Here is a 12,234-nt window from a genome sequence, read left to right as displayed (position 1 = left end):
AAAAGGTCATAGGGAAGGAAGTGAGTAACAAAGGCTGGTCATCACCCTACCCTACCCTCATCTACCGTGGGTGGACTGTGATGATCATATCCATCACCTTTGGATACAGTGGCAGCTGAATATAAACTGTCCATTCTAAACTAAGTCAAAGGACATTCTCCAATGTACGAATTTAACCTCTAACTGACTGGCTGCTTGACATAATACTGTAGGTCTTCTCATTCCCTCTCTTTGGATACAACTCATCACTATATCCTCATGCATGTAAAGACAGTGAGTGAGCTAAACAGTAGGCCTACGCACAACACACACACACATCCCTAAAAAGGTTAGTATGGTCTCATTCCTTGTCAACTTCCCTTAATGACTTTCGGTTGTTTTACTTTACACCCCCGCCTCACTTTTTCATAACTCATGACCTCACAAGCTGGACCCCATCTGTGACAAGAGTTCCTCTGAGTTCCTATCGTAATCCTCTCAGAAAGTCATATCCTGGATCATTATCCTTTTTGGTCATGGGGCTGAAATGTCAAGCTGAGGCAGATCGAGAGTTTGAGCAAAATAAAAATAAAAATGAATGTTGGTCTTTCAGAATTACATTCAGTCAGAAACAATGACACATGATGACATGAGAACATCTAATTTATTAGTCTATACTGTAGGTTTTTGTCAAGACCTGTGTCCAATGTGTGCTCTCAGAAAACTCTTCCCACATTCAACTCATCAGGTAAATGAAAACACCTGTCACCAACACCTGAGTTCCAAGTCTCCCGGTGATGTTCCCACCCACTAGGTATACACTGGTTGAATCAACATTGCTTCCATGTCATTTAAATTAAATGAAGTTTAACCAACGTGGAATAGACGTTGAATTGACATTTGTGCCCAGTATGTCCTCACAGAGACCTGTCATGTAGCAGTGGAGGGGAAAGTATGACTTGGCAGGTCTATGGTTTACTTTATCATCACAAACTGCCCTGCCCTGTCCTGTCTAAACTTGCCCTTGCAGAGTGATAAATAATACCTTTAACATCATGTTGACGTGATTGCATGTGATGAAGAAGGTAGTAATCAGGATGCACTGAATAGATTCTCTTACAAAACCTTTGTTCTACAAAATCTCACAAAACCACCCACTCTTTAAATCTCAGGTTTATACTCACATGTAAAAACAAATGTATGCTTGTCTTACTACAGTACACCAAACACAGTCTAGAATTAGACATCTTGTGATTGAGGCTGAGGGTCAAGAGTCACGATTGGTATGTGCCATATTGACACTTTGTTAAATAATAACGGAGTCACCTCTCCCATTACTACTGCAGCTGACGGTGTAAGGAAAGTTTTTTTTAAATTCAGTGGTCAATGGCAGCTCAAACATCTTTGGAATCACGTTGTGACTAAGACCTGAAAGATGAAAGCTGACCGCTACCTCAACTCTACTGCATAGAATCTGAATAATCCCTGCAAATTTTGGCAAGTAGTGAAAGGTTTGGAGTGCAAAAAAAATGCACAACTTTCTAAACAACGGCTGGAAGACACATAAGCGGTAAGTGAGAAAACCTCTATTTTGATCTCTTTTAATCAACATTTCCTTGACGCAGGCAAATTATTTGAAAGTGTTAAATGTCAAAATGAGCACCCTGTGTAATTACCTGATACCCCTGTCTATTCCTTCTCCAGGTTCTCCTTCTCACCCTTCTCACCCTTCTCAGTCTCAGAGGTGTCTAGAGACCTGATGGCAAATTGATGTCAAAATCATCCCCTGCCCCTGATGATCTAGACCCCCGCCTTCTACAATTGGCTGCTGACATCATTGCTATGCCTTTAACATGCATCTGCAACCTCACCTTAGAAAGTAATGAAATCCCCAAACTATGGAAATCAGCATATTTGTCCTACCTTTTTTGGAAGGAAGAGATCCCACTCAACTGAACAACTATCGGCCCATATCTAAATAGTCTGTTTTGGCAAAAATAGTCCCTAGTCAATATACAGTTTATGGTCTACCGTCAGGAAAACAACATTCTGAGTGGCATGCAATCAGGTTTCAGGTCAAGCCACAGCACTGCGACAGCAACCTTGAATGTTTTGAATGATATCCACTGTGCCCTGGATGACAAGTTGCATTGTGTATCTTGTGTTCATAGACTTTTCGAAAGATTTTGACATTGTCGACCATACTGTCTTTGTGCAGAGTTTGAAGTGTATCAGGATTACTGGTCATGCTATGGAGTGGTTTGTGAACTACCTGTCAAATCGAACCCAGCGTGTTAAGGCAGATGGTTGTACCATAGATCTGTGCTCAGGTGTGCCTGAAGGATGCATTTGAGGCCTCCTATTGTTTATTATATATCGATTGTTTTGTTTTTTTACCAGATAAGTTGAATAAGAACACATTCTCAACAACAACCTAGGGAATAGTTACATGGGAAAGGAATGAGCCAATTGGAAGCTGGGGATGATTAGGTGGCTATGACGGTATGAGGGCCTGATTGGGAATTTAGCCAGGACATCAGGGTTAGGCTGTCATTGTAAATAAGAATTTGTACTTAACTGACTTGCCTAGTTAAATAAAGAATACAAAAACAACACCCCTACTCTTAGATCTTTAGTGACCACAGAGAGTCAGAACACCAGTTCAACATTCCATCTGAAAGACAGATTTGTGATTATAATTTTTGTTGACCAGAGGAAAGAGTGCCTCCTACTGGCCCTCCAGCCCCACTTACAGCAGCATCTGGTCTCCCATCCACAAAACAGCCAGACCAACACTTCTTTGCTTCAGAGGCAAGCCAGCAGTGAAATGCAGAGCGGTATGCTGCTGACATGTTGAGTCAGCTGTTGTACATTTTTAGCTGAAATCGTTATTCTCTACTCTAGTGGCAGCAGTTCGACTTTTGAAAAGGCTTAAACAGCTCCTACTCGTACATATTCTGTTGAATGGTTTTAAAAGATCTTTGAGCTTTTTAAGCAAAAGCTCAAACAGTTTTTAACACCATTTAACAGAATCTGTACCAGTTGGAGCTTGTTCTAAATTCCTCAAAATCAAAATGCATGGTATTTTTCCAATAGTAAACACTGATAACCATGTCATTACTACATTGGAAGGACATTCCATAGAGTTTGGATAAGATGACAAATTGAGCTTCACTGACCATGTAGAACCTTGTCAGGAAACTCAAGTTGCGTATTGAGTTTTATTAACGGCACAAGGCATATTTGTCTTTGCCAACAAAGGGGGTTGATTCTTTGTACTTTTCTTTCTGTGTTGGAAAATGGTGATAATATATATGTGCAAGCCTCAAGCTCTACACTGAAGGCTCTTGACTGTCTATCATGCATCCTTCGTTTTGTCACTAACCAGAGAAGTCTAACTCACCTTTGTAAACTTTACAATGCCGGGTGGACATCGCAAGCAACACGCAGACTCAAACACGGGTACATTCCTATTTATAATGCCATTTTAGTAAAACTGCCATTTTATCTATCATCTCTTCTAGCTTGAAACAAAAACACATACATGTACAAGCTCAGATCCTAATCTTGTTTTATGCTGACAGTTCCAAACATGAAAAAAATATATATTTTCATTACCAAGCCCCTGGGTCTTGGAATTCCCTCCAAGCCAACCTAAAGCCAACCTATCCTTCCTGTTTGGCCCTGTCCGGGGGTGTCCTCGGATGGGGCCACAGTGTCTCCTGACCCCTCCTGTCTCAGCCTCCAGTATTTATGCTGCAGTAGTTTATGTGTCGGGGGGCTAGGGTCAGTTTGTTATATCTGGAGTACTTCTCCTGTCCTATTCGGTGTCCTGTGTGAATTTAAGTGTGCTCTCTAAAATTCTCTCTTTCTCTCTTTCTTTCTCTCTCTCGGAGGACCTGAGCCCTAGGACCATGCCTCAGGACTACCTGACATGATGACTCCTTGCTGTCCCCAGTCCACCTGGCTGTGCTGCTGCTCCAGTTTCAAATGTTCTGCCTTATTATTATTGGACCATGCTGGTCATTTATGAACATTTGAACATCTTGGCCATGTTCTGTTATAATCTCCACCCGGCACAGCCAGAAGAGGACTGGCCACCCCACATAGCCTGGTTCCTCTCTTGGTTTCTTCCTAGGTTTTGACCTTTCTAGGGAGTTTTTCCTAGCCACCGTGCTTCTACACCTGCATTGCTTGCTGTTTGGGGTTTTAGGCTGGGTTTCTGTACAGCACTTTGAGATATCAGCTGATGTATGAAGGGCTATATAAATAAATTTGATTTGATTTGATTTTGATTTGAAAGCCACAGGACCTGGTGTCCCTAGAGGAGTTCAAAGGTCAAATAGATTAACAGGTTCGTAAGTCATGTAGCTGTTTCTAGTTGTCACCCAATATCACTAGTCAGCATAGCCTTATGTAGACTTGTGTTGTCTACATGTTCTTTACTGGCGTGTTGCTTTTCATACGGATGTATCTTCGTCTGGTTGATGTTATGTGCCTGTTTGTCTGAAATGGTTGTGTTGATGCTGCTGCCTTGATCCAGGTCTCCAGGTCTCTATTGAAAAATAGATTTGTATCTCAATGAGACTAACCTGTTTAAATAAAGGTTAAATAAAACAAGCATTGGGGAAAGGCCAAGCCAGGGTCAGAGCAGGTCTTTCAGGTATTGATTCTATATCATCACTGGACTATAATACTATCAATGTTTCTCTAACAGGATATGGGTTGGGTCAGGGCTGGTATTTACAGGGCCTTGCAAAAGTTTTTCCTATTTTGTTGCATTACAACCTGTCATTTAAATGGATTTTTATTTGGATTTCATGTAATGGACAGACACAAAATAGTCCAAATTGGTGAAATGACATGAAAAAATAACTTATTTAAAAACATTTTTTTAAATGAATAATTGAAAAGGGGTTGGTGCATACAGTTGAAGTTGCAAGCTTACATACACCTTAGCCAAATACATTTAAACTCAGTGTTTCACAATTCCTGACATTTAATCCAAGTAAAAATTCTCTGTCTTAGGTCAGTTAGGATCACCACTTTATTTTAAGAATGTGAAATGTCATAATAATAGTAGAGAGAATGAATTATTTCAGCTTTTATTTCTTTCATCACATTCCCAGTGGGTCAGCAGTTTACATACACTCAATTAGTATTTGGTAGCATTGCCTTTAAATGGTTTAACTTGGGTCAAACGTTTCGGGTAGCCTTCCACAAGCTTCCCACAATAAGTTGGGTGAATTTTGGCCCATTCCTCCTGACAGAGCTGGTGTAACTGAGTCAGGTTTTGTAGGCCTCCTTGCTCGCACACACTTTTTCAGTTCTGCCCCCAAATTTTCTAGAGGATTTTCTAGAGGTCAGGGCTTTGTGATGGCCACTCCAATTCCTTAATTTTGTTGTCCTTAAGCCATTTTGCCACAACTTTGGAAGTATGCCTGGGGTCATTGTCCATTTGGAAGACCCATTTGCAACCAAGCTTTAACTTCCTGGCTGATGTGTTGATATGTTGCTTCAATATATCCACGTTTCCTTATGCCATCTATTTTGTGAAGTGCACCAGTTCCTCCTGCGGCAAAGCACCCCCACAACATGATGCTGCCACCCCTGTGCTTCACGGTTGGGATGCTGTTCTTCGACTTGCAGGACTCCACCTTTTTCCTCCAAACATAACGATGGTCATTATGGCCAAACAGTTCTATTTTTGTTTCATCAGACCAGAGAACATTTCTCCAAAAAGTACGATCTTTGTCCCCATGTGCAGTTGCAAACCGTAGTCTGGCTTTTTCAAGGTGCTTTTGGGGCAGTGGCTTCTTCCTTGCTGAACTGCCTTTCAGGTTATGTCGATTTAGGACTCGTTTTACTATGGATATAGATACTTTTGTACCTGTTTCCTCCAGCATCTTCACAAGGTCCTTTGCTGTTGTTCTGAGATTGATTGGCACTTTTCGCACCAAAGTACGTTCATCTCTAGGAGACTCCTTCCTGAGTGGTATGAGGACTGCGTGGTATAGTTATGCACGCTCAAGTGTTCTGTTTTTATGTCTTATTTCTTGTTTGTTTTACAATAAAATATATTTTGCATCTTCAAAGTGGTAGGCATGTGGTGTAAATCAAATGATATAACCCCCCAAAAATCAATTTTAATTCCAGGTTGTAAGGCAACAAAATAGGAAATATGCCAAGTGGGGTGAATACTTTTGCAAGCCACTGTACTGTAAAACATTGGCCATAGCCCATTACAGTCTTTAAAGAGCTGAACTATTTGAATAGAGCATATTGAAGAGCATGGGTATTTACCTCGACTAACCTGTACCCCTGCACATTGACTCGGTACCGGTAACCCCTGTATATAGCCTCATGATTGTTATTTTATTGTGTTACCTTTTTAGTATATTTTTTCATGTTTTACTTTAGTTTATTTAGTAAATATGAACCTCAAAACTGCACTTGGTTATTTAAAGCATATATACACACTTGTTGTTACCAAATCAAATTTTTTGGATTTTGATTTGACTTTGTATCTTTGGAGCCCTGAAATTCATTAAACGGAAATAGGCAAACAATGAATTGTTTAATAAAGTGACTTATGTTTTGTTGGGCTGGGTTTTAAGAAGGCAAACCAACACAATGAAGAACATTCAACAGGTGATGGCTTTGGGGATCATTTTGACAGACAACCAAGAGGAGAGGGCCACATTGGAAATGTATGGAATATAAATATATTGTAGATTAAGGTAAACAAATTTTGGACATTTAAATTAGGGAAATGTTTCATATGTTGTAGATTACACAGAGAGAGAGAGAGAGAGATAGATATAGATGAAGAGAACTCAGCAACATTATTAAGGTCAGGAAGGGAGTGAGGTAATTATTAAATAAATTAGTAAAACCGATGATCTATGTGCATGTTTTATCGTGCTTTATTGTGTCATGTCTTTGCTGTGTCTAAGGGTTTACGTCAGGGGAGCGGAGGGATTTTGCAATCAAGAGTTCTAGCTACTACCCTGGTGACATCATACGGGTGCTGTCCACACTGTGAGTCTTACATTAATGTGATGAAATGTGTTTGTATTTGTGTGTGAGTCAAGGGATGCGAGACAATGTGATGACGATTATTATTTTTTCTTTTTATCAACCCATTCATAAAACACACATACTGTATTTGCCAACCAGCAACCACTATTCATGATTCACTAAATTACCCTGGGGATAAAACAATGGCACAAAGCCAAGAGCCTCCTGACAGTTTACTTAAAAAAACAAGACTTTTGCATATTGACGTCATCATCACGCCCCAAAAACGCCCCATTGCCAGACAAGTCACAGGAGCTACAATGCTGAAGCATGCGTTTAACGTTTTCTCACCACCAAATATGGTAGTGAGCGGTAGTCGGGGGTAGTGGAAGAGTGTGGAACTAGGGCCGATTTTCTGCAAATTTTCTTATCGACGAAACATATGATCTCAATAAATGTTTACGTTCCCAAAACTACAATCTGTTATGGACACAGTTCACAAAGTTTTATAGACTTTATAGACAAAGGCTTTATAGACTTTATAGACAAAGTTTTAAAGTTTTTAAAAATTGCTTTGTTTAGAAACATTGAATTTGGTCACACGCGACCTTCAGAGGAGGCGTTGCATACTGGAAATATGCAAATACACGCTACAACGCACCAATAGGATCTCGCTAGCTCATGCTTGGCTTTGCCCACCTCCTTGCTTGTTCTGTCCACTATGTTTCATTTGCTCCCACTGTAAACGACACAGATGAACTATCTTGGGTTGGTTATAAATATTTTGTTGCCATCGCTTCACATGTGAGTTATACTATTAGCTAGCTTTGCTGACTGTATTTTGTAACATTTATATTGTAATCTGTATTGTTACTAATTTGACTCATATGGTAAACTTCTAAGATATTAATAAAGATCAACCATGTAGGCGATTTGAATAGGTAGAGAGGGGTTGTACTGGCTTCCACGACCATGGTTTCTTGTTAGCTACTATAACGTTAGCTAGCTTCACCAGAAGCAGATTCAGATCATACATATTCTTCATTTGTTGACCGCTCCTTAAACGAAATTGGTCAAAATGAGATGGTTCACTTGTCAGTTAACTCGTAGCTTCCTAGGGAGAGATGAAGGAGGAGGAGCTAAAGAGATGGGGCGGAAGAGGAGGAGCAGAAGGAAGAAGAAGGGATGACGAGAGAAGGATAGGAGAAGCTGGTGAATGAAGATGGAGCGAGAAAGAGAGCAGTGGGTGGAATAGGAGGAGTGGAAGAAGGAGGTGCCAGGAAGCGTCTGGATGCCTCTCCCACTCTGGGCTACTTCAGAGTGGGAGAGAGACTCAGTGAAGGCTTCAGAGGATGAGAGAGGTGAGATGAATGACCTTGGGCAGGGGGAGGAAATTGGGTTAGAAATTGTGTGTGTGTGTAAATGTACATTTCTGTGGTCTATACAACATGGCTTCATATCTTAATTTCTTCCTCCTTTCCTTGTAGTTCTCTTTGTGGAGAACGTGCTGACGGAGATCAAAGGGCAGGCCGCCCTGGTTGCCATGGATGTGACTGGAAGTGTCATCCGCCAGCAGCTGCTCCCATTGACTAGCCCTGGCCTGGTGGACGGAGTGCTGACGGAGATCAAAGGGCAGGCCACCCTGGTTGCCATGGATGTGACTGGAAGTGTCATCCGCCAGCAGCTGCTCCCATTGACTAGCCCTGGCCTGGTGGACGGAGTGCTGACGGAGATCAAAGGGCAGGCCACCCTGGTTGCCATGGATGTGACTGGAAGTGTCATCCGCCAGCAGCTGCTCCCATTGACTAGCCCTGGCCTGGTGGACGGAGTGCTCAAAGAGGCGGAGGATCACTGGAAGTGTCATCCGCCAGCAGGCTCCCATTGACCCCTGGCCTGGTGGACCATGGATGTGACTGGATGGATGTGACTGTGTCATCCGCCAGCAGCTGCTCCCATTGACTAGCCCTGGCCTGGTGGACGGAGTGCTGACGGAGATCAAAGGGCAGGCCGCCCTGGTTGCCATGGATGTGACTGGAAGTGTCATCCGCCAGCAGCTGCTCCCATTGACTAGCCCTGGCCTAGTGGACGGAGTGCTGACGGAGATCAAAGGGCAGGCCGCCCTGGTTGCCATGGATGTGACTGGAAGTGTCATCCGCCAGCAGCTGCTCCCATTGACTAGCCCTGGCCTGGTGGACGGAGTGCTGACGGAGATCAAAGGGCAGGCCGCCATGGTTGCCATGGATGTGACTGGAAGTGTCATCCGCCAGCAGCTGCTCCCATTGACTAGCCCTGGCCTGGTGGGGGAGGTGCTGGCCGAGCTCGGCGGAGAATCCGGGTTGGAGTTCAAGACAATGTCATGTGAAAAATGTGGGGGTCACGTCGTGGAGAGGGCCCTCAGACAGATGCCCAGATGGAGAGGTGAATCTGATGGTTACCAATCTAAAAACAACGTCTAGGCCCTGAAATGTCTTGTGTTAGGTAACTTCGTTAAGGTCATAACACATATAATGAATCTTACTTGTTTATTTCTCTTAGAAAAGAGCTCATCGGAGGAGAAGTCAGCCACCACAGAAGGAGATACAGAGACAGAAGGGGAGGATTAGGGGATACTGGAGGCCCAGGTTCTGTCACTGTGTCGCGTGGTGAGGGAGCACTGTGCAGAGTTCATCAGAAATACACATGGCTCCCATGTAGCTCACACGCTCATACATGTACTGGCAGGCTCCCTCGGTCCAGCCCACCCAGGTACACACACACAGAAAATTATCCAAACACACTCATACACACTAACTTATCTTGTCTGTGTATTTTGTTTCAGGTGTAAAGGACAGGAATGTCACCACTCAGCTGACATATGTCATTTTGGTGGGAACTGAAAACCCTGTCTACCTCATTGATGAACAATGGCAAGGATTCTGTCATCAAGCAACAATATATTGAACTAAGCTCCACATTGCACTTCATAGTACATCTTCATAGTAGATATTCATAGTACATACTATTGGAGACATTTTGTCACAGTGGCATTACATGACCTATCTCTCCGTCAGTGTGTGTGACCGATGCTGTGGCTAGTACAGTGCTCCAGCCCATGTTGACAGTGTGTCACAGAAACCGGCCCAAGCTCTGCAAACCTCTCACCAAAGGCATTGTGAAGTACCTGACATCACTCAGCTTTGCTCCTGGAGTTAGGTGATTAGAGGAAGTCTACATGCTGGACAAAGACCATTTCCCTGTTCGTTCAAAGTGTGGCAAGGACTTCACAAGAAAATATGAGCTTGTTGCACATTAAACGATATACATTGAAGACAGACCGTTTCAGTGCTGTAAATGAGAGAGAACTTTCTGTCGCATCTAACATCACACACGAGAACTTGCCACTGAGAGAAGCCACACAAATGTACCCTATGCGAGAAGATGTTCAGCTGCCTCAATATTTTGAAATACCATCACAGAGCTGACATAGGTGAGCAACCTTACCCTTGTGTCCAGTGTGAGAAGAGGTTAAGCTGCTCTGGCGATCTGTCGAAACACCTCCGTATCCACACCGAGGAGAAATACAAGTGTTCCATATGCGAGAAGAATTTCCAACACTCGACCACTCTGAAAGGCCATCAGAAAACCCACTCAGAGGACAGACCCTTCTCTTGTGTGCAGTGTAGAAAGACCTTCAGCAGGTTTGAAAGCCCCAAATGTCATGAGAAAATTCATACTAACCAGAGATTACAGCTTTGGTCACTGTAGGATGGGTGTTAAAACTCCTAGTAATCCAAAATCACATCACTCACCACGAGGGACCATTTCACTGTGGTGAGTGTCGCAAGATCTTCACTAGAAATTACACTTTCAAGAAACACCTCTACTCTGGTGCTGAAGAGTACAAATGCTCATATTGCGTGAAAACACTAAGCTCTTCCAGGAAATTCAAACTCCATGTCCGAAATCACCAGGGGGAAAGAAAGATATACGATTGCCCCGACTGTGAGAAGAGTTTCAGTTCAGTAGCGTATTTAAAGAAGGACCAACAGCTCCACACTGGGGAGAAGCCCTGAAGAGTCCTTCTTCTACCTAGGGCAGCTGGTGAGTCACCAGCTGGACCACACCGGAGAAGGGGCACACGTCTGTACCCAGTGTGGGAAGACCTTTGCCCAGCTTATTCACCTCAGAAGGCATGAGAAGATCCACTCTGGGGAGAAGCCACACCAGTGTGGTGTATGTGGTAAGGGTTTAGGCAGGAGAGATCATCTGAAAAGCCATCTGCAAACTCATGTAGAAAAAGAGGGATCGTTTGTCACAAGATGTGATTGAATACTGTTAAGTTTTTGTTTTTGTCAACCAGTGTTTCCCGAAAATATGATTGATTTGACTGCACTTTTGATTTGATCTATGGTAACATTTATTTTGAAGGAACTATTTATTTACAAAGAAATCTTGACTGATTCATGGGAATGCATTATACTTGTCAAATCTGCACTTATTCCAAAAGCCATGTCATGCTTATTTTTGTTTTTCATTGGGAATCAACATTTTTTGGTTAATCAATTTAACTTCCTCTATTGTCTCTAGTGATGTTCTATGTCCTCAGTCTTAATGGTATTTCAAATGGAAGCATTTGTCATAATGGTATTGCAACTAGAAGCACGTGTCATAATGGTATTGCAACTAGAAGTACTTGTCATAATGGTATTGCAACTAGAAGTACGTGTCATAATGGTATTGCAACTAGAAGTACTTGTTATAATGGTATTGCAACTAGAAGTACTTGTTATAATGGTATTGCAACTAGAAGCACGTGTCATAATGGTATTGCAACTAGAAGCACGTGTCATAATGGTATTGCAACTAGAAGCACTTGTCATAATGGTATTGCAACTAGAAGTACTTGTCATAATGGTATAGCAACTAGAAGTACTTGTCATAATGGTATTGCAACTGGAAGTACTTGTCATAATGGTATTGCAACTAGAAGTACTTGTCATAATGGTATTGCAACTAGAAGCACTTGTCATAATGGTATTGCAACTAGAAGTACTTGTCATAATGGTATTGCAACTAGAAGTACTTGTCATAATGGTATTGCAACTAGAAGTACTTGTCATAATGGTATTGCAACTGGAAGTACTTGTCATAATGGTATTGCAACTAGAAGTACTTGTCATAATGGTATTGCAACTAGAAGCACGTGTCATAATGGTATTGCAACTAGAAGTACTTGTCATAATGGTATTGCAACTA

General features: G+C 42.3%; 1 protein-coding gene across 1 annotated transcript; it reads left to right on the top strand.

Moving 5' to 3' along the window:
- The first annotated feature begins 8,936 nt into the window (after positions 1-8,936).
- Positions 8,937-11,361, top strand: LOC112247435 (nucleolar protein 9-like). The gene is made up of 3 exons (XM_042328905.1): positions 8,937-9,417; positions 9,535-9,641; positions 9,818-11,361. The coding sequence occupies exons 1-2, from the start codon at positions 9,021-9,023 to the stop codon at positions 9,600-9,602; spliced, it is 465 nt and encodes a 154-aa protein (XP_042184839.1). The 5' UTR covers positions 8,937-9,020; the 3' UTR covers positions 9,603-9,641; positions 9,818-11,361.
- Positions 11,362-12,234: the final 873 nt, after the last annotated feature.

Source organism: Oncorhynchus tshawytscha, linkage group LG10 (genome assembly GCF_018296145.1).
Source record: "Oncorhynchus tshawytscha isolate Ot180627B linkage group LG10, Otsh_v2.0, whole genome shotgun sequence".
NCBI classification, from domain to species: domain Eukaryota; kingdom Metazoa; phylum Chordata; class Actinopteri; order Salmoniformes; family Salmonidae; genus Oncorhynchus; species Oncorhynchus tshawytscha.
The sequence above is the reverse complement of the archived record's forward strand: the minus strand, read 5'-3'. Positions and strand labels throughout refer to the sequence as shown.

Coding starts and splice junctions, on each gene's coding strand:
- LOC112247435 (XM_042328905.1), top strand. CDS start 9,021: ATGGATGTGACTGGAAGTGTCATCCGCCAGCAGCTGCTCCCATTGACT. Junction 9,418..9,534: donor ACAGATGCCCAGATGGAGAG/GTGAATCTGATG, acceptor TATTTCTCTTAG/AAAAGAGCTCATCGGAGGAG.